This window comes from Myodes glareolus, chromosome 21 (assembly GCF_982192425.1).
Source record: "Myodes glareolus chromosome 21, mMyoGla1.1, whole genome shotgun sequence".
In the NCBI taxonomy this organism is placed as follows: Eukaryota; Metazoa; Chordata; class Mammalia; order Rodentia; family Cricetidae; genus Myodes; species Myodes glareolus.
The window spans coordinates 7,435,385-7,458,044 of record NC_142046.1 but is presented as its reverse complement, the minus strand read 5'-3'; the positions used below and the strand labels follow the sequence as shown (position 1 = coordinate 7,458,044).

Below are 22,660 nucleotides of genomic sequence, written 5' to 3'. Positions count from 1 at the left end.
TTGGGTTGGCTCTTTTCACCCAGCCCAAGTCTTCAAACTCTGTTCTTGCTGTCAGTACCATCACTTGAGTGACAACAATTTCAGGGTTCTGAAATTAAGAGAAAAGCTGGAGTTTGTTTCTTTGGTATATATGACTTAATTTTCAAAAACAGTTGCTCCATTTCAATGTATACACCAAATAATTTCAGACCAGCTCCTTTGTTTATCTACTAGTTAAATCCTTCTTGCCTAGTCCCATATTCTCATTAATGTTCAGTTCTTTTTTTTTATTTTTAAAAAAAACCAAAACTTTATTATGCCAGGCACTGGTAGCACACGCCTTTAATTCCCAGCTCTTGGAAGGCAGAGGCTGGCAAATCCCTGTGAGTTCAAGGCCAGCCTTGTCTACAGAATGAGTTCCAGGACAACCAAAGCTGTTACACAGAAAAATCCTGTCTTGAAAAAAAAAAAGCAAAAACAAACAAAAAACTGTATTATTACTGGGAGGAGTGGAGTGATCAGAAACTAGAGTCAGGATAAATGAGAGAATAAATATGAATTTTAAAAAATTATTATCATTGTTTTATATGTTTATACATATGTGCCCTTGTGTGCTCACATGTGTGATGTGTGCATGGAAACACACAAGTACCACAGTTCATTGTTGGAGGTGTTTGTTTTCTCCTTACACTTTTACATCGCTTCCAAGGGTTGAACTCAGGTCCTCAGGCTGGAATGGCAAACACGATTCCCTGCTGAGTCATCTCACTGCTCCTGTAGTGTTGCATTCTGAAAGCTTTTGTTTATGACCATGACAGTTCAGGGTTTTCTTGAACGCCGCTAGAGCAAATACATATACAGGTCTGAACCAAACGAGCCTGTGAAAAAATGGACTTTGCAGTTTCCATAGAAACATCATATAAAATTTTCTCTGGCCCTCCTCCTTAGCACTTACTCTGTCTGCCCTTTGTTGACTGTAACCAGTTAGGCCTCAACCCTAAGTTAGAAACTGTATAGAAGATAAAGTTTTTTATAGAGTACTAGACTAAGTTCTAGTATATTTCTGTTTCTTCCTCATACCCCCAACCATATCTAGGTGCACACAGTATGACTTATGTGAGTTGTGATTTCTTCAAGTTTTATTTAATAGAATAATAGATTAGGTGATATTCTTTTTTTTTATTTCTGTTTTTGTTTGTTTGGTTTGGTTTGGTTTGGTTCGGTTTTTGGTTTTTGGAGACAGGTTTTCTCTGTGAAATAGTCCTGGCTGGCTGTGCTGGAACTTACTCTGTAGACCATGCTGACCTCAAATTCACAGAGCTATGCCTGCCTCTGTCTCTCGAGTGCTGGGATTAAAGGTGTCCACCACCACTGCCCGTAAGTGATATCTTTCTTAGGAAAAAAGAAAATCCATGTGAAAGTACATGTCAGCTCTTAAACAATGAACACCACTTACTTAATACCCATTTATTATACACTTCTTTGTTAGATCCTATCACCCATTGTTTTAGCTATACAAAGGATATTTTAGTGATATGTTACTATGAGGGTTCTGTAACAATGACAACCCAGTTTGGTGATACACACCTATAGTTTCAGCGACTTGGAAGATTGAGGCAGAAGGACTGCTTGAGCCTAGGAATTTAAGACTATCCTGAGCACTGTAACAAGACCTGTCTCAAACAAAGCAACCCAAAGATGATGATATTGTAACTCTCAGTGCTAGTCCCCTTTCTAAGTATCTGATTTGATTAATCCTCAAGAATCCAGTGAGGTGGAGATTTTGTTCTATCTACCAAACAGATGGACATACTTCACGTGAGATAATTCAGTAACTTTACCAAGTTTGTTCCAGAAGTCTGGATTTGACAAAAGATGGTCTGCTTCCTGAATTTATACTATTAGCCATGATGCTGCCCTTCTTTTCTCAGAATCCATATAATTATGAATAGTAAATAATGCTAGATAATTTTACAAAGGAGATAACATTCATTATTGGGTAGAGCAAGTAGGGGATTGTCATTGAAGAATGAAGTTTCAGTTAGGAAAGTGAGGACGCAAAACCGAGAGTTGAGAAATAGACTTTGTGGCTGGAAGGTAGGGTAAATGGGCAAGGAAAAAGTCAAGATTGTGTCCAGATATACTGGGCATAACCAAGGAACTCCAAAGAGTATAAGAGACCTGGAGTATAAACTCAGTGTCCTACAGACAGAACAAGAGGTATCTATAGTACCAGGTGTAACATTTGTCCATTTCTTGTCAAAGATATCAGAAGAAGAGATTGAAAGAATCATGTCAGGACAAGAGTTTGAGGAAGAAGCCAATCACTGGAGCAACCATGGTGACAGTGACCACAGTTCCCCTGGGAACAGGGCTTCAGAGAGCAACCAGCCCTCGCCAGGCTCCACATTGTCATCCAGGTAAGCTAAAGGCAAGCCCAGTATCATTATCTACAGACTACCCAGCAAGTTGTCCTCTAAAGAACTTCTGATAGAGTGCTCTTCTACCAGGCTGCCTCAGCCTTTGTGCCCTTGGTCTCTCAGGCTCTTGGGGACCAGGATGGTACAAGGCCGGCTTTCCAAGACCAAAACAAAATGTCATCAGCCTCTTTTTCAGACTGATAAGCACTACTTCTGTCCATGCCTACATAGGCTTCAGTTAGCAGAATAACATTTTAATACACTGTTTGCAGAATTGAGTTAACAGTTTTTCTAACTCACAAGAGTCAGTGTTATTAGGGAACTAAAGATTAAAGTCTCAGGGGCTAGAGAGATGGCTCAGCGGTTAAGAAGACTGGCTGTTCACCAGAGGTCTGAGTTCAATTCCCAGCAACCGTTTGGTGGCTCACAACCATCTATAATAAGATCTGGTGCCCTCTTCTGGCATGCAGGCATACACACAGGCAGAACACTGTATACATAATAAATAAGTAAATCTTTAAAAAAAAAATTAAAGCTTCTTGAGGCAATCGTGCTATCTTAAGTTAGCTAGTAGCTGTAATATAGCTTTTAGCTATAATGGAGGGCTCCTCGCCCCAGAAGTCTTTCATTTAGGACAAGAATCAAAGATATTTTCTTGAAATCTCTGGAGAGATGGCTCAGAGGTTAAGAGCACTGACTGCTCTTTCAGAGGTCCTGAGTTCAATTCCTAGCACTCACATGGTGGCTCACAGCCATCTGTAATGGGTCTGATGACCACTTTTGAAGTGCAGGCAAACATGCAGACAGAACACTCATATACATAAATCTTTTTGTTAGTTTTGTTTTCTGAGACTGGGTTTCTCTGTATAACAGTCCTGGCTGTCCTGAAACTAGCTCTTGTAGACTAGGCTGACTTCGAACTCAGAGATCTCCCAGCCTCTGACTCCTGAGTGCTGGAATTAAAGGCTTGTGCCACCACTGTCCAGCATAAATAACTCTTTAAAAAATAAATAAATAATAAATGAGAAAAAGATGTCACACAGTAGGGCCTGTGGAGATTGCTCAGGCTGTAAAGTGCTTGCTCTGCAGTCATGAGGCCCCAGCTTGGATCCCCAGCACCCACATAAAAGTAAGGTGCAGTGAGGACTATATAGACTTTGTGTCCTTCTAGCACTAGGGAGACTGTGGCCACTGGCGCTCACTGTCCAGCTAATCTGACTGAACTGATAAGCTCCAGGTCTTTTTAGACACCCTGTCTCAGAAGGATAAGGTGGAAAACCATTGAGAGAGGTACTTGACATCAATCTCAGACCTGTACACACACACACCATTATATATGCACATGATAAAAAATCTTTCTTTTATAAAAGGTCATTCTAGGACAGGCAGGACTACATAGGGAACCTATTTCCAAATAGACAAACAAAAATTTAAAAGGCCATATAGTAACTATTTTAGACTTTCTAAGTCTGGCCTGGGTCCCAGCTCCCCAACTGTGCCTTAGTGGCTCAAAAACTGCACACATCATATGTAAAACAGTGAGTGTGACTTTGTTCCCATAAAAAACTCAATTTACCAAAAATAGGCCTTAGGCTAGGTCTGGCCTATAAACTATAGTTTGCCAAACTCAGTCATAGGAGATACATCTAGGAAAAGCTAAATGAGTTTCAAAATGATAAATAACAATGGGCTGGTGAGATGGTTCATCAGGTAGAGGCACCTGCTGCCAAGCCTGATGCCACACGTGCGTCAGGAGAGTCACTCGCTCATGCACTCTCACACATGCTTAGAAATATAAATAAACAGATGTAACTTCTTTAGTCAATTGAGAAAATGATTAGATTTCTCCCAAAGAGAGGAAGCAGGGAAGAGCTTGCCTTCCTCTTCATATTCAGTTAGAGCTTTCTAGTCCATTATTTGTTCCCTGTTCTTTCTCTTTAGGGGTTAGGAACTTAAGGACTTCAGGCTATATTTCATGCTAGGTACTGGATTTGGTTTTTGGACTAATTAAGTCCACTTAGCCTGCCCTGTGCCTTTTGTTTTCCTAACAGTAAAACAACAATATAAACACACATTTTTTGTCACAATAGTCTATTGGTGTACATTAAAAACTCTTTCAATCTGGGCTTAGTGGTGAAGACTACTGTCTCAACTATCGAGGAGGTTGAGGCAAGAGGATCACAACTTCAAAACCTGCCTGGGCTACAGAATGAATTCAAGGTTAGCCCTGGCAACTAGCCCTAGAGACAGGATCTCAAATGTATGTTAGTAGGTAGAGGAGCACTAGGACAGAGCACAATGGCCAAGCACCTACCTAGCTTGAGTGCGGTGCTAGTTGTGACATCAGTACAAAGACTTCAACCAATCCTTATTTATTTATATCTCCTATAAGTCACTGAGTTTGCCAATGGTGAGCCCCATGCTTCTGCACTCTCACAGAGTCCTTGTCTCATGGCTGAAATCTAATGGGTAGACATGCATGTAATCTTTAATTTTGTCCCATGACTTGATTAGTTATAGACTTTATGACCAGAGAACACCTCAGCTATCTTATTCCTTTGAACATGTACTCAATCTGCCATGGCTTTTCCTAATGTGGAGTTCTTCTCTCCAGTAGGTCTGTGGAACTAAATGGATTCATGACATTCAGGGATCAGTACATGGGGATGTCAGTGCCTCCACATTATCAATATATACCACACCTTTTTAGCTATTCTGGCCATTCACCACTTCTGCCCCCACAAGCTCGAAGCTTGGACCCTCAGTCCTACAGTCTGATTCACCAGCTGATGTCAGCTGAAGACCTGGAGCCGTTGGGCACACCCATGTTGATTGAAGATGGGTGAGTAAATTCTGCCTTGCTTGGCCCCTTTAGTCTCAAAATGTTCCTACCATGCACCAATTGTATCCCCAGTTTTGTCACTGAAGGCATTGGTTCCTCATGTTTCCTTAAGCATCTTTTCTCAGAGAGTTCAGGTTACTTTTTAGTTCCTATGAAATTGTGATTGAAGAGCCTTCATTTCTTTGTGGGTCTATGTAAACCAAGCCCGAAATGATTGTTTTTGTGTCAGAAATAAGCTTTACTTCGGGCCTAAGGTTTTAAAATCATTCAAACCCTAATCAGTTGTGACCTGTCTATATACCTAGCCAACATGCCCATTAGTAATCAATGGCATGTGACTGGCAGCCTTTGGTACAGACCTGAGTGGGTGGCAGTGATACCTCAGTCTGCATTTGGCTGCATTTGGATGTTGTGTAGTTCATCATCTGGGCCACCCATTCTTGCACCCATTACTTTTTAGGTAGAGAACATGGGTTGCTAGAGTCTTAAGCCTCCCAAAAGATATCCTGAGATCCTCAGCTAGGCTCCAGTTTCAGAAGAGTAGATTTAAATACATAAAGGAAGGATCCCCCAGAGCTTTTATATAGGGAATGAGGAAGAGGATGACAAGGGGACCAGGGACCTTGACAGTAATAAAGCTGAGACTCAGAGTCCCCTGTGGGCTAGAGCTAAGAAATAGCTTTTTAGAAAGGCTGAGCAACTCTGGTTCCTGACTGTCACCACCAGGGGGCACAGTGAGGACAGGAAAAGCTTCTGAATGCCTGTTCTCTGCGGCAGTCTAGCCCTTGGATTTATTTGGCTTTGTGTTTTGTTTCTGTTTTCTTGTATGTGTGATTGTTGTTCTTCATACTAGGTATGCTCCAGACCCACCACATTAGTATTTTTATTACCAAAACTAGAGCAGGAATGAGTAAGAATTTCTTCTAGGGCATGAAACATTAGAGAACACCAACATTAAGAGTGATAGCCCCTCATAAATTCCACAAGTTTCTAAACCTCTTTTTCTCTCAGCAGCCTCTTCTCAGAAAATCATATAACTGCCCCCCACTCCCATCCCAGCTTTTTGCAGACTTCATCCCTACCCCTTTATAAGAAGTTGAGTGAAACTGGAAATCTGTGGTTAAGGGCAAGGGCCCTACTGCCAAGGACATACTATGCCTTCAAGGAACACCCTCCCTCCTGTGCTCCCACCCTCACTCTCTGGCCTGCCCCCTCTTCCAGGTACGCCGTGACACAAGCGGAGCTGTTTGCTCTGCTTTGCCGCCTGGCCGACGAGTTGCTCTTTAGACAAATTGCCTGGATCAAGAAGCTGCCTTTCTTCTGCGAGCTCTCAATCAAGGATTACACGTGCCTCTTGAGCTCTACATGGCAGGAATTGATCCTGCTCTCTTCCCTCACAGTTTATAGCAAGCAAATCTTTGGGGAGCTGGCTGATGTCACTGCCAAGTACTCACCATCTGATGAAGAGCTACACAGGTGAGAGCTGCTGACTGGGGAGGACATCCTGAGCAACGAAGCCTTCATCCTCCCTGTGAGGCAAGGCTACCTAGTCTCCAAAGAGGGAACATTGAATCCCATGGACCTGGATTTTAATACTGTCCTGTTATTGTCCAAATCACAGTTTCAGTGTATAGAGTAGGTATCTCTCCAACAAGACAGGGTGGCGGACAAGTGTCACACAGTCAGACTGGAAGAATGCTAAGCTGTTGCTTTAATGTTATGTCTGCATTATTGGGATGATATACCTGAGAAAAACAAAAATCTAAACTTGACCCCCACGAGAAGGGACTCTGGACTTGCAAGTCAGCTTGGTATCATTTGTAGGCAACTTTATATTGATTCTTTCTTATGACTTATAGTACATAAGCGCCATTGTGTGCTTGTTTATAGATAAGAAAGTTGAAGTTCAGAGAACCTGCCCCTTAAAGGTTTTAGATTTTAATCTAGAGCCTGGTCTTGATCTTGTTCCATAGCTTCCCGTCCCCCTCCCCTGCCCTCCGCCTGACTGCTTAGGCTCTTTCGTGGTACCTGAGGTGGGATGAGATGTTAAGAGCACGGAACTGAACCAAGCAGGTCTCCTGGCTGTTCTTTGCCATAATTTTCCTTCTGACTAACCAGCGTCCTCTAACCTCCTCTAGAACAGCCTTTTTCCTCCCTGCTGCTTCTATAACCTGTCCATGAACTATTTTAGTCACATTCTTTGAAGACCTAGGGAAAATGGAAAGGAAAACTCTTCATTTCTGACCTCCAAATTAAAACAACAAGTATCAGTCAGGTGTTGGTGGCGCACACCTTTAATCCCAGCACTTGGGAGGCAGAGGCAGGCAGATCTCTGTGAGTTTGAGGCCAGCCTGGTCTACAAGAGCTAGTTCCAGGACAGGCTCCAAAGCTACAGAGAAACCCTGTCTCAAAAAACCAAAAAAACAAACAAACAAAAAACAAGTATCTGTTTCATTAACTTTTCTGGATTATTAATTTATCCATATGAAATGTCTTATGTAGCTTAACTCACACTTAAGTAAGCATTTCAGTAAATCACCTTTTTTTGGACAGTTTAAATAATATAAGTCATAACAATTTACAGGTACTCAGAACAAGAATAAATGAGATATGGAGGAAATAGGGTACCAACTCCCGTAATTTTCCTTACAGAACTAGGGTGCATCAGTCCTGCCATCCTGTGCATTACATAAAACAAGCCAACACTTAAGCAAGGAGCAAAGCTTTAAGACCTTCAGGAGTTTGTGCCCAGCTGAGTGGGAATCTGGGAACTGGCTCTCTCTTTTGCTTTTCTAGTGTTTCCTTGCTTACTGGCTTCAGGGTGCACCTACCTGACATTTTGTCCTATAAACAGAGCCATCTTAATTTTACAGATGACCTGACCCCTTGTCTAGACCCTCTAATTCATTGTTTCCATCAGATTTCTGTCTCCAGATCATAACTCTGGATTGAAGGGCAGTGTGGATAGCAGTAAACTTGGTTTGTAGATCTGGCTTCAGGGAGCCCAGTCTCCCTATTTTTCTGGGAACTACTAGCTCTTCCTGGGATGGACTCCCTGTAGCAGCAGTGAAATCAGCCTCTAGGTTCCACTCCCTACAGGATGGAAGGTTTTCCAGGCCCTCTGCAGGCACTGCATATGTTAGGAGTTGTTGGAGGCAATGATTCTAGGAACACAAACCATGTAGATAAGGTTTTGCCTTTCATTCCTTTTTCCTTCTCTCCCTCCTTTCTTTCTGGTTCCAGCGATTTAAACTCAAGGCCTTACACGTGCTATGTAAGTACTCTACCACTGAGATAGAATCCCTATCTATGTTTCATATATTTTGAAATAAGATCTCACAAAGTTTCCCAGGCAGGCCTCAAACTTAGAATGTTCTTGCTTTGGTCTTCTGAGTAGCTTCAATAATAGCTATGTACTACCATACCCAACTTAGACATGGTTTCTGACTCTGAGAGTCCCAGTTCTCATTTTATAGTAACAAATACAATCTACAATGTAAGGTCATATTGAAGGAGATTGAGGATTCAAACTCAGACTAAGGAAAGAGGGCTGTGCTTACATACTTGGCATACCACAAGAGCAGACATTTGAGCTGCATTTTGAAGTGAGAATTTTCCAAATACACTATAGAGAGCAAGATGAAGGCAGGACAGGCCAGCCTGATCTACAGAGCAAGTTTCAGCAGTACACAGAGAGACCCTAGAAGAGCTGGACATGGTGGCACGCACTTTTAGTCCCAGAGCTGGGCAGAGACAGGAGAATGCCTGAGTTCAAGGCTAGCCTAGTCTGCAGATCAAGTTCCAGGACAGCCTGGGATACATGTTGAGACTCTGCCTAAAAACCAAACCAAACAAACAAACCAGAGAGAGGACTTTGGATTTGATTGTTAGCAGCATTGCATCAAGGAATTGCTTGAGTGGTTTATATTTGAGAAAGCGCTCTGTGGCTGTTAAGACTAGAACATGGTTGAACAAGAGGCTGCTCTGTGTCCATGGAAAAGCAGAGAATGCCTGAAGGACAGAACAGTGATATGGGAAGACAGGACAATGCCAAGCTAGCAGTGTCAAAGGCAAGGCGTCCGCAGGACATCTGTAAGTTGTGAGTAGTTGCTAGGCAAGTGGGCACAAGTTATCTTAGCCAGGACGAAGCATCAAGGAAGAGCATGATGGGGGACATAAGACACTCTGTGTTTGGCTTGGGTGCCTGTGAAGTCTGAGTCGCATGTAAGTCATAAGATCTGGAAGTTGAGCCTCTGGAGTTGGGTTAATCACTGCCAAGCATCCCCTCTCTGCCACATCCCCAGGGTGTAGCGTCTAATTGGCCATAGCTCTTTCTTCCTTTGCTGTTCTACTCCTACTCCCCCAGGCAGTCTTTGCTTCTTCACAGCTCCTGAGTGTGAGTGCCTGCTGTCAGGAAAAGGCTTCCCAGATGATGCACGACCAGCTCCTTTTCTCTTCTTAATACTGAATCAAGTTTCTGGTGCCTACTCCTCATCAGACTGTTATCAGACTCAGAGGTGGACAAATGTGATTTAAAGCAGATTGTAGCACCAGCCGGGGACCGCTCCCAGCCCTAATAACACCCTTTCACTCCCTGGAGAAGATGCTTTGAGTTAGATGGGCTCTAATGGGCACTTTTGACTAGTTCTCAGGCTCGGGAAACAGTCTTTTCTCTCCTTATTACAGGAGAATGACAATGAGAGTGATACTGTGAATGTGTAATGATCAATGGAATTTGTTGCACCAGTTTTTAATCATTGTATTTACTTATATTTGCTGTTGAGGACCTTGAATTTCAAAGTGAAGAAAATGCAGGGCTACAAAGGTAGAAAAAGACAGAGCTAAGATTGCTATGCAGGTCTGTTGTGCTTCAAAGTCAGAGCTCTCTGCCATTACCTTATCCCAGATTCTTAGAAGGAATGACTTTCTAGAATGCATCCTGGAGCTGTAATCTGGCCTGTGTGTGGATGTGAAGGTGGCTGCTGATGACTGCTGCTGAGGAGGGAACATTTAGATGAATGGGGAAGAGAGCCGTTCCTCTCTGCCCCTTGTTGGCATATAACTTATTAGAGTGTCAGGTTCAATTGCTGACTGAATGGTCCAGTGGTTTGGGGGATCCTGGAAGGAATGTTTTCTTTGTGCTAGAATGTTTGTATGATAGGAACCTAAGAGAAGAATGGGTGTGTTTGTCCAACTTTATGGCTTTGAGTGCTGATAATTTGTAGACAGGGAATACAGGGGCGTCAGAACTGTGGAGTGGGCAGATGTGGAGGAGGGACGGCTGGAGGAGAAAGCAGGCCTGTGGAACAGAGAACAGCTCTGTTTATCAAAGGGTGGGATGCGGGTGTGGAGGAAAGCTTTGCAGCCAAGTTGTGGAGACGCAGTGGGGACCACTGCCAAGGGACTATGATGGCTGCTTCTTTTAAGGTATTTGAAGAAGGGGTGTGCTGTCCCCAAGAGAAAGAGCAGAGCTTGGGCATATGTACAGGCCCAAGCTTTTCAGAGCTCCTTTGTGTCCCCCAGGCCAAGACAACTGGGAACAGATTTGGCACTGCCAGCTCAGAGTCTGGATGATAGCCACACACCTGCAGGTCCTGCCTTGCCATCGTGAGGTCTGGGGCTGATTAAGAGACAGAGCATTATTTGTGCTTCCTGCATTGCTCGACCACCAGACAGATGTCAGCTCTGTTTCCCCCGTCTTATTTGTTATGTCCCACCTCAGCATATCACAACTCCTCCATGCAGATACTACAGGGAATCATCATTGAGGCTCCTTCTCTCTCAAGAACTTAAGTAGCCAGCAAGTACTTTTATGAGGAGTGGTCTTCACCCCTAGGCATGCTGCTTCCTCCAAGACACAGCCTGCTAGTTATGCAGAAATACCCATCACCTCCTAGGGTCAGGCCCCAGGATGGGTTGCTGTGGGAACATAAAGCTCTTAAGGTTTCACAGGATAGCATGTGGCAGCCTTTTTCAGGTAGCACTTGAGGATTTGACAGGATTGGGGAAGATTTTCTTACTATGTAACTTTGAGAGAGTCACCTCTTTCTACACCCTTATCCTAATACAGAAATATGGTTCATCTCACAAGTTGTCAGGAAAGTAAGAATTCCTATGAAAGGGCCTTTATGTCAGGAGCACAGTCGGTGACCACTCTGAGCCTTGCTACACATGAACAAAGAGATTTTGATTAATATACTTTTTTTAGGAGGATATGGATATATATATTATACAGAGAGAGAGAGAGAGAGAGAGAGAGAGAGAGAGAGAGAGAGAGAGAGAGTCAGAGTGAGTCAGAGCAGTTAGAGCTCTGAGTTTGGGACCAGTCTGTTTCATGTAGTGAGTTCTAGGCCAGCCAGGGATATATGGTAAGACTTTGTATAATTTGCTGGCCTGGTCTTTCTCTCTCTCTCTCTCTCTCTCTCTCTCTCTCTCTCTCTCTCTCCCTCCCTCCCTCCCTCCCTCCCTTCTTCCCTTCCCCACCCCCCCCCCCGCCATCTGCCCTTCTTCCGTTTGCTTCTGCCTCTCTCTTCTCCCCCTTCCCCCCTTCCTCTTCTCCTTCCCCTCCATAACCTACTAAATAAACTCTATACCCAAACTCTCTCTGCGTAGTGTTTCTATCTGTCTCCCACCCAGGCCTCCGGTGACCTGCTGCTGCTCCTCATGTGACTGGTCCACCACCACCTCTTTATAAATGATAACACTTTGTCGAAAGAAAGAAACTCTGATAAACTTTGCTGTGTGTCCTGCAGTGTCGAATACTTGGGTGCAACTTAATTCTTCATGTAAAAGTAATAATCATATTCATCTCATTGGTCTGCAAATTTGGTTTATCTTTAGTGAATGATAAAATTACATGCCAAAAAGTTGTCTTAAAGTAAATTTACTGGGACTGGCTTAGTAGGTAAATCCTTGCTATGTAAGTAGGAGGACCCCTAGGTACCTATACCCATATAAAAGTCTGAAAGTGTCTATTACACTATAGCACTGAATGATAGCAGAGACAGACAAATCCCAGAACTTGCTGGCCAGCCAGTTTAGCCAAGTAGTGAGGTTCAAATCCAATTAGAGATTGTTATCCCCAAAGATAAAGTGGAGAACAATAGTAAAAGACACCCAGTGTCAACCTCTGCTCTTACACACATACATGAATATATGTACACATATGCACCAACATATAAAAGAATAAGATGAATTTCACTATGGTTTACTATCAATGTTGGATTTGTATGCCTTTTATTATCCATATCCCTGGGGTCATGTAAGAATTCATCAGGTGGAAAGAAGTTATATGTAAATAGTTGGAGAAACCTGTCTGTTCTGCATAAACAGACCACATTAGACACTGGAAAAGCCTTGGGAAGTTAGCCCAAGCTCCAGGTTCTCATCTCACCAGTAGCTGGCTGTGTGTTGGTGGGCCAGTCCCTTCTCCATGTTGAACTTGAATTTCTCCTCTAGTGTTGATAGTGATTGTTTCCCGTCACTCATAGGATTAAGAATGGACAGGTGCTCAGCACAAGGCTCTTGTGGTGGAAAGACTCAGCAAGTGTTTCCTTCCCCCAGGACTGAGTCAGGGTCTCTAGTAAGAGTGTTTTGTTGTATATTATCCTAGCCTTGTTAGAAACAGTGAACCTAAATAAACAGAACTGGAAGCGTTTTCCACACCGTGACTGAGACTCTCACAGAGTCGCCATAGCAGCTGTCATTGATACTGCAGACTGCATCTCCACAAAAGCTGTGTCTTAATATTGTCACATTCTTCTCGGTTTCTATCCCAAATTTCCTTTAGCATAAGCAGGTAAACATCTTGCAGAGGGAGATCTCAAAGCTTACAGGGATTAAATAATCCTCCTAGACTCTCAGAGCTTTGTGTGGTACAGTTGGATTTGAACCTGGTTTTACTTGACTCTGTCCGACCCTGGAAACAGCAACTTGCAGAATCTACACTGGCTGCCAAACAGAGCATGGATTTTGTTGTGGGTGACATTTCCCCCAAGTGGAGTTTCTTTCCTATCATAGATAACCTCTGTGTCCCTTACTGGCCTTTGCTCATATTGGTACCCTAGGTAAAAGCCTTTATCTGTTGTCTAGATTTAGTGATGAAGGGATGGAGGTGATTGAACGGCTTATCTACCTATATCACAAGTTCCATCAGCTGAAGGTCAGCAATGAGGAGTATGCATGCATGAAAGCAATTAACTTCCTGAATCAAGGTGAGTAGGTGGTGGGGTGAAGGCAGCAGCTTGTTTTATGTGTCACACATATACAACTCCCCATTGTCCCCACCCCCACCCCCACCTCCAGGACTGTCACAGAATCTGTTACACCCCGTGACCATCCGTCTTGGAAGGCCATGTGCTCCCCCTAGTCATCACCCTACTTGATCCCCTGCAGTGTAAGGAATGCTTTGGATTTTTCTCTTGAAATCTAAATGCCACAATCTCTATAACTCACAGAGGAAGGAAGAGGATTCGCTTTGTTTAGTCAGTTTTAATGCATTTAAACACAGACACCAAGGACAGAACATGCGTCATTTAAAATATGTACCAAGTTTACCAGCAATTGAAGAAGAGCAGGGTGACTGATGAAACTGCTGGCGATAAGACAGTGGCTGACATGCTGGCAGCTGCTCTGGTGCTCCAGGAAGAGTGCTGGTACACATGACTCCTCCGTTAGAAGAGTCCAGTCAGGTTATAGGCACATCGCCAACAAGTAACGCGTGGTAGTTGCTGGTAATCAATCTATGAAGGAAAATTGGTGTGTTTTTGTTTTTGTTTTTGTTTTGTTTTTATCAAAAGTAGTGTATGAATGTCCCATTCCCAGAGTGGGCCTGTGTGACTTTGTTCCCTGTGACTTTGAAAGTGCTGTCTTACTATCTTCAGTTTTCCAATCCAGAGACTCTTGATCATGCCTGCCTTGTTACCACTGCTCCCCGCTCTGCCTTCTAGTAACTGGTAGACTCCTACTCCTGTCTATAGGTTGTCATGCATTTATCAGGTGACCTACATGCCTTCTCTAGCCAAGCCCTGTACCATATATTAAAGATATTAGCAGGGGTTGGGAAGGAGGAGAAAAAAAACAAACCAGCTCCCAGGTCCCTGAAGAGTATATACTCCAATAGTACTCAACACATGAATTGTACTGCGTGTGGGGAAGATGAGCAGCAACTTCTTAGAGGAGGAGAACTGTGCGGACCTCAAAGACTGGGTAGGATTTACATACAGTATGCTTTATTCATCTTCTGTACTTTAGATAGAGACATACATACTTACAATCAAGATAAAATGGTAAGAACATGGGGACACTGGAGATGGTATCACCAATGTTTCTGATAACCTCCAGTTCAAAATATTGTTGGGTAAAGAGCTAGCCACTTGTTCCATGGTCTCTGGTGCCTGTTTGTGCCACCATACCCTGTGTTAAGACCTCGATGTAAGCACTTGGGGCTCAGACAAAGACAAAGGACTGTTCTTTGCAGGTCCTTTTTTATTTTAATCTTATTTACTGAGTCTGGATTTTACTTTCTCCACATTAGAAGGAGAAAAGATCCCTTTTATGACTGTGTTTAATAATGTCTCATTAAAAAAAAAATCTGGTGTTTACCATCCTGTTTGTTCCCTGTGTGATTTTTATTTTGTTTTGTTTACAGATATCAGGGGTCTGACCAGTGCCTCACAACTGGAACAACTGAATAAGCGGTATTGGTACATTTGTCAGGATTTCACTGAATATAAATACACACATCAACCAAACCGCTTTCCTGATCTTATGATGTGCTTGCCAGAGATCCGATACATTGCAGGTAATATTCTGGGTCCAGGTATCCTCCCTTCCTTGCTTCTCCAAGCTTGCAACGGGCTGAGATGACAAGGCTCATACGATGCTCATTCTAGGCCCATTACTAGAAAAGTTCTGTTGGAATTGGAAGTTAGTGTTTCCTCTTAGAAAAGAGAAGCTTCCATTTCCCAAGCACCTATGGTGTACAGCTATTCTGTGGATGAGGAAAGCAAGCTCAGTATCTCCACTTCATGCCCTGAACTGTATACTTTTAGATAATGAATTTTATATGCAAGTTATATATCAATTTAAAAAACTTTGTTTTACCAGACGGTGGTAGCACATGCCTTTAATCTCAGAACTCAGGAAGCAGAGGCAGGAGATCTCTGTGAGTTTGAGGCCAGCCTGGTGTACAGAGCTAGTTCCAGAACAGCTAGGGCTGTTCACAAAGAAACCCTGTCTTGAACAAAAAAAACAACAACAAAAACTCTGTCTTGTAGAATTGTACCATATAAATTGGCACCACAAAATACAAAAGGAAATTTGTATGTGGCTTCAGCCCTCTGCTAAGCTCTTGACAGTCAGTAGGTCTGTTCTCGTGCATGACCTTGGCTCTTTGTTGTTGCTTTACTTCACATAGTGAGGGTTCTTCTTTTCTATGTCTAGTACTCACTGGGGTGATGTTTAGACTGGGATTGTTTCTGTAAAATTCAGTAATTTTTTAAAGTTTTTTTAAGGTTTACACACACACACACACACAATGTTTCTCTGTGTAGTCCTGACTGTCCTGGAACTCACTTTGTAGACCAGGCTGACCTTGAACTCACTGAGATCTGCCTGCCTCTGCCTTGCAAACGCTGAGATTAAAGGCATGCACGACCACTGCCAAGTTTAAAGATTTATTTCTTTATTATGTGTACAGCGTTCTGCCAGAAGAGGACACCAGATCTCATTATGGATGGCTATGAACCACTGTGTGGTTGCTGGGAATTGAATTCAGGGTCTCTGGAAGAGCAGCCGGTGCTCTTAACTGCTGATCCATCTCTCCACCCCCCAGTAATGCCATTTTTGAAGGAAAACATATATAATCAGACTTGGTTTTCTGCTGCCAGCCCTAAATAACAACACGGAGTCTTATTATTAATTATAAAAGCTCATCTTTAGCTTAGGCTTGTCCCACTAGCTCTTATAATTTACATTAACCCATTTATATTGATCTATGTTTTGCCTCATGGCTTTTTACCTTTCCTTCATTCTGTATGTCCGACTCTCTCCAGTTGGCATCTCCTTTGATCTTGATTATCTCCTGCTTCCTCTCTCTCCCTGGAAGTCCCTCCTATACCCCCTGCCTAGCTATTGACTGTTCAGGTTTTTTTTGTTTTTTAAAGATTTATTTATTTATTGTGTACATAACATTCTGCCTCCATGTATGCCCACACACCAGAGGAGGGTGCCAGATTTCACTACAGATGGCTGTGAGCCACCATGTGGTTGCTGGGAATTGAATTCAGGACCTCTGGAATAACAGCCAGTGCTCTTAACCACTGAGCCATCTCCCCAGCCCCCGATTGTTCAGTTTTTTATTGAACCAATCACAGCACTATATCTTCATATAGTGTGCAGATACCCCAGACCAAACGTCAGTCTGGCAGATATGAGCTGGACCTGACAGTATTTCCAATCACCTGGAAAGCTTTTGAAAACAGCTTTTTCTTTTTTAATTGTTGTTGTGTTTTCGTTTTTTGTTTGTTTGGCTGGTTGGTTGGTTGGTTTGGTTTAGTTTAGTGGGGTTTTTCGTTGTTGCTGGAGGTTTTTTTTTGTTTTTGTTTTTTTTGATTTTTGGGTTTTTTTGGGTTTTTTTGTTGTTGTTGTTTTGTCTTTGTTTTTTTTGTTTGTTTGTTTTTTTTGTGTTTTTTTTTTTTTTTTTTTTTTTTTTGCATCTCCAGACATTCTGGCTTCATTGGTCTGGGGTGAAGCCCAAGCATCAGTGTTTTCTTAATGCCCTTCAGGTCATTCTAAGTTACTGACAGGGAGAACAATAGCCTTAGATAGTTTGCTTACACTGTTTGTATGCTTAATGCTCTGAGAAATCATCAGTGAAAAAAACCTGTCAAACTCTTTTATCTTCAGGCATTTCAAATTTATTTGCCCTTATAACTCTTCCCCCTACTTCCCTAGTACTTGCATTAGTTATTGTGTTTTGAAGAACTGTGTTTTATAGAATGTTAGAGAGTTTGCAGGAAGCAAGTTCCCTATAGTACTTCAGCTACAAAGAGCTCAGTAGGACTCCCTGTCCATTTCAGAGCCTCGGCTGTAAAAGGGGGTAAAAGGCAATCACAAAAACGTTGAGTCTAAATGAGACAATGCTTTGAACTAACTGGCATAGAACAAGTGTAGTATATGGAAGAGTGAGCCTAGATATACCCTGACATTATCTAACCCTTATGACCTTGCCGGTACTCCTGATACTTGTCTTACCTTTGTCCTGCACCAAGGAGATTAAGCAGCCTGAGAAGAGAAAAATTGGCTTTTCTTCCCTAGCTGGTAGCCACTGCTAATGCCTCTTTTCCCTTTTATCCAGGAAAGATGGTGAATGTGCCCCTGGAACAGCTGCCCCTCCTCTTTAAGGTGGTGCTGCATTCCTGCAAGACAAGTGCAGTGAAGGAGTGACCTGTTCCCAGCACTGCCTCGGGTGCCAGCAGTGCCTTGGGTGGGCAGGACAAGCTCCAGAGGAAAGAGCCAGAGAGACCGAGATGGAGACTGTGGAGCAGCTGCCTCCATCACAAGAAGAATTTGTTTGTTTGTCTGTTTTTAACCTCATTTTTCTATATATTTATTTCACGACAGAGTTGAATGTATGGCCTTCAACATGATGCACATGCTTTTGTGTGAATGCAGCAGATGCATTTCCTTGCAGTTTACAGAATGTGAAGATGTTTAATGTTACCATGTTGTCATTGTTTAGAGATAGTTCTTTTGTATTTTGAGGGAGAGGGTGGGATGGAGTAGACGACTATTTCCGTAATGTTGACAAAGACAACTACCTCAATGGAAACAGGGATATGACCATCCCTACCTTTCCACAATTTCTCAGCAGATGTATGCTTGTCTGTTCGAGAACTGGCTGCCTTTTTATAGCCCCAGAGAAATATGCCAAAGGAGCAAACAGTAAGGGAGACTTACTAGAGAGGTGGGCAGGACGTTTGAGAAGCAGTTTTTATTTTAACCCTCAATGTTTGATGAGGATTAACCATCACCTCATCCCAGCAGCCCAGAGGGCAGAAGCTTGTGCTCCTCCCTTGTGCTGCACCTCCCACCCCACACACTGCTGTCTGTTGAATGCTGCTGTCAGGTTTTGTCCAGGCAGAGTCCTGACTATAAATCAGTCTGTAGGACTTGCCTCCCAGCTGCCCAGTCTCCTCCTTCCTTAGACTCCATCCCTCCTCCTATGGATTTGACTCCCTGTCCTTTAGAACAGTAACAGAGAAATGCCCTGTTCTGTCATTTCTCATTTGTTCTCCTTTAACTTGTTTCCCTCAAAGGGTAGAGGGACAAAGGCCAGGCTGCTGAAAGAATAGACTCCTTTGGAAGCCCCTGTTCTCACCCTACCTTATCCTTAGAATGAAATCTAAAACTTGTTTAGTTTTTGTATTTTGGTGGTGGTTTGGTTTGGTTTTGGGTTTTGCTTTTTGCTTTTTGTTTTTTGTTTTTTGAGAAAGGGTTTCTCTGTGTAGCCTTGGTTGTCCTGGAACTCACTTTATAGACCAGGCTAGCCTCAAACTCAGAGGTCTACCTGCTTCTGCCTCCAAGTGCTGGGATTAAGGGTGTGCACCACCACCGCGTGGCTAAAACTGCCATTTTTAAACAGTAGAAGGAACCAGAGACTTGGCTCCTAACTTTTGTTGTAAGCTCTCCTGTTATTTCCAAAACGAGAGCTCTAGAGCAGAAAGCCAAGACCCAGAGAAGCCCAGTTATTCCTTCAACTCTCATCAGTGGTCTGGTCTACCGAGGCCTAGAGGGATGGGCCCAGAAGTACCTGGAAGGGAAAGGGGCTTTAAACTACCTCATGTGTCTAAGGGCTGGCTGCTGCAGGCCTCTGCAGACGCAGCCTGGTGCCCCTGTGCTTTACTGCCTGCCCACTTCGTTCTAGGAAAGTTCTTGCCTCCACACCTCAGCTCCGGCTACACCTAGTTTGTCGTAGAGTTGTTTGAGCTGCTTTTCCTTTCTTTGCCCTCAGCAGGCCTTCTACAGTCGGTGCCCAGACAGCTGCTTCACTGGTGCATCCTTTGGCTGGCCTGCTGCATCCACAGCATCTCCTTGAGCCTCTGTGGCCAGGAACTGTTTACTCTACCCCTATGAAGCCTAGTTCACTTACCCAGGAGGCTGCCACATCCTGTGTATTCTAAGTAGTCTTCACTAGAGCTTCTCTCTCTAGTAAAATGTTACGGGTACCAGCAAAGTGACACTTAATGTCTCTTGTTGTCCATAGCTCAGAGCATTTCTTCTTAGTCTTATTCACTAGCCACTCTGAGAAAGAAAGAAAGAGATGTGTTTCTCAGGAAAGTCCCAGACAGAATGTTTTTCACGTTTTGGTGGGAAGATATGTGTGTGTTGATGTGTCTTTTAGTTTCTAAGCTCACAATATTTTTCTTGTTTGCCTGAATTTTTGCATTTAACCAAGCAGATCACATTCTTTGGCTCCAGGTCAGAGTCTCAGCTGCTTTCCTCAAGCTAGGAATCAGAGACACCTCTTAGAGACAGTGCCTGTGTGCGGCAGCTTACTTTGCATAGACCTCCATTTGTCAAATTGTTAATTTTTGAAATTGCTTTTCAAATTAGCATTTTACCTGGTGTGTTGACTGTCAGAGCTCTGATGAGGCAGGAACATGTCTCTCCAATAATGTAGTATTAAACAGACCAAGTTGTTAATTTGTAGAGTGGGGGAAACGGTCTGCAAGTTGCCATCGTACAAATCCATTTTTGCAAATGTTTGCAGCAGATTCCACAGAACAAAGAGCCCATTCATTGCCAAGAGCCCTGCAGAATCTCTGAGCCAAGTGGCTGTGTGTTCTGAGCTGGAGCCTGACCTGTGGACCGCCTTTAATGTCTTCTGCTCCCAGTCCTTTTATGACACGGGCATCTTTAAACAGGGTAAAGTGAGTGTGCTGCAGACTCAGGTGTGGTGAGGAGAGGGAGGAGCGCAGCTAGCAGCGTGGAGACATTAGGTCAGCCACTAGATGTATTTGTGATTTTGGTTTGAAGGACACAGAGAAAGGTTGGAGGGGGAGGTTTGGTGTGCTTGTTTTTTGCCTTTTTTTCCCATAATGTTTGGTTAACAGGCAGCCTTTTTGCTAGTGGAAGAAGAAAAATTTGTGCACATTATTTCTCATTCTTCTTTTTTCTATCCTCTCTGATCTTGGCAACTAAAAGTACTCACTTTGAGTGAAAATTTTTCCACCATAAAAAATATGGCCCCAAAAGCCTCCTTGCACTATACCAGGACATAAAGACATCCCCTTCCTTTTCTTGTGTGTTTTCTTGACCTAAGACAAAAGTTTGGAGTCTTGGAGCTTTGTAATTGTTCTCTGGCTCCCATGATAGACCTTCAGTGTCCTTTGCAGGGTTTGGAGAAATTCCCTACAACTAACTCATCTCAAAGCACTCCACCTGGCTTAGGACACCCTGTTCCCAGGGCCAACCTACAGCTGAAGGGGGCGAACAGGAACCCTCCCCCCATCCTGATCATAGAATCAGGAGGGAATCGGAGAACATAGAGGCATCACCCAGAGTTGCCCATTCCACACATAGCCTACCTCTGGCCTGCCCCACTATTGAGGGAAGTGCATGCTGCCATGATCTCAGCCAGCTGTCTAGCCTGCTGCCCTGCACCTCTCTTGCTTGTTCTTGACTTCCTGAGTAATGGGATGGATAGGCAGAAGGCAGTCATTAAGTTGTGGCCAAGGTTAGTTAAACTAAAGGGGCCCTGGCCTCCCATAGGGCAGAAAGCTGAGCAGTTGCTCTGTGTCTCTGCCTCTGCAACACTGTTCTTTTGTTACTTTTTAATTTTTAAATTGCAGTTTTTAAGAAATTCATCCTTTTAGACCAGCTCTTCTATTAAACCTTTTTTTTTTTTAATTTAGAAAGAAAGAAAACCCATTAACTGACTCCCCCACTGTGGTTCATGGGAATACCCACTCGCCCCTCTGCCATTGGTCCTCCTCCCTTTTCCTCATGCCCAGTGTCTGTGAAGTAGTGTTTTATCTGTGTCTTAGGATGAAAAACGGCAATCATTCCACCAGGTGCTGGAAACTGGTCAGCCTTGAAGCAGGCGCTTTTGGGGCCACAGCTCAGGGATGTGTATTTAATTACAGGGTCCCCAGAAAGCCCTCTTTTGGCTGCCACAAGTAACATCTTTCCTGGAGTCAAACCCTGAGTGCTTCCTCAGGGGGAGCACCACAGTCTACTGAGCTGGAAGCAGGCTGCCTCCTTGGCTAGGTCTGGGCTTCAACCATCCTGCACATGAGCTTCTTTGGTGCTCCTGGGAAGCCTGGTCCTTCTGCTTTCCTCTTCTCAGGCTGTAGTCCTAAATAGATACCAGCTTGCATGGATATCAGTTGGAGGCTTAAATGGAAGCTATGGGAAAGGCCAGGGCCTGCTGTAAACCCTAGAAAAATGTGCTACTGGTGGAGGCTAGTTTTCCAAACCCTGAAGCCAGTGCTGCCAGCCAAAGGGTTCTCTTGCTCTTTGGTGACCTTTTTCTTAGCAGAAATATAATAGGTGATAATGTTTTTGACTCAAATTTCCATGGGGGGAAAAAAACTACCTCTTGAGTGACATCCTGGTCGATTCCCTCTCTGAGGAGTCTGTGGGAAAAGAATACTGTTGTTCCCGTGCTGTTTACATGTTTCTGTCGGGAACAAAACCCTGGACTGTTGGTGTTTTTGTCTGTGTTGCCATCCCAGGCCTGCGATAGGGGCTTGTGGTTGCATTGTAATGTCTGGGCAGTATCCTGGGAGTCCTTCCCACCTGCCCAGCTAGGGACCAGCCACCCCTGGAAGAGGCCTTCCTATGTATGCTCCATAGCTTGGGTTTCAGGAACTCTGATGGCAAGTGCATCGTGAGCCTACCTTAGGCTACCTCCAAGTCCTCCCACAGTAGGAATCGGATGAATAGGATGTCTCTGAGCCCTTGTTCCCAAAGGGCTGGCCAAGGGCTGCCTGCCAGCCTGGCTCCATCAACCCTGCATGACCAAATGATAGTTGGGCTCTGCAGGCTGCTCAGGCCCTCTGCTACCTCCCACACTTGCCTGCTGGCAAGGGGTGGGCCTTGTTCTGTGAATTGACTACCTTTGGAAATGTGACCAGTTAGTGTGAAATGCATGTTTAGCAAGCATTAGGTACTGTATTTGAACCAATAAATGTGAATCCTCTGCACATGCCATCTGTCTGTGAAGCTTATCTGGGGCTTGGGGGAGGGATGGCCGGGTGTCCTGAGGCATGGACTTCTGCTCATAGCCAGCACCATCCATTTCTGTTGCTGAGAGCCTGGCAAAGAATGTTCTACTCTAGAAGTTCAGAAACCAGTGAGTGCCTGCATTGCTAAAAAGTCCACCAGGAGGACTAGGTTTATTCGAGGACTATTG

At 43.7% G+C, this 22,660-nt stretch overlaps 1 protein-coding gene across 3 annotated transcripts in view; it reads left to right on the top strand.

Annotated features, from left to right (window-relative positions):
• Nr6a1 (nuclear receptor subfamily 6 group A member 1) overlaps positions 1–22,451 on the top strand; it is a 158,860-nt gene extending 136,409 nt beyond the window's left edge. For 2 of the 3 annotated variants that reach the window (XM_085681277.2, XM_085681278.2), the window contains 6 exons: positions 2,245–2,399; positions 5,014–5,241; positions 6,463–6,717; positions 13,333–13,454; positions 14,891–15,043; positions 17,600–22,451. In XM_085681277.2, coding sequence (XP_085537403.1) covers positions 2,245–2,399; positions 5,014–5,241; positions 6,463–6,717; positions 13,333–13,454; positions 14,891–15,043; positions 17,600–17,688 — 1,002 coding nt within the window. In that variant the 3' untranslated portion in view covers positions 17,689–22,451. The remainder of the gene's footprint in view (positions 1–2,244; positions 2,400–5,013; positions 5,242–6,462; positions 6,718–13,332; positions 13,455–14,890; positions 15,044–17,599) is intronic. The other variant, XM_048429187.3, reaches the window with a different exon arrangement.
• The last annotated feature ends 209 nt before the right edge of the window (positions 22,452–22,660 follow it).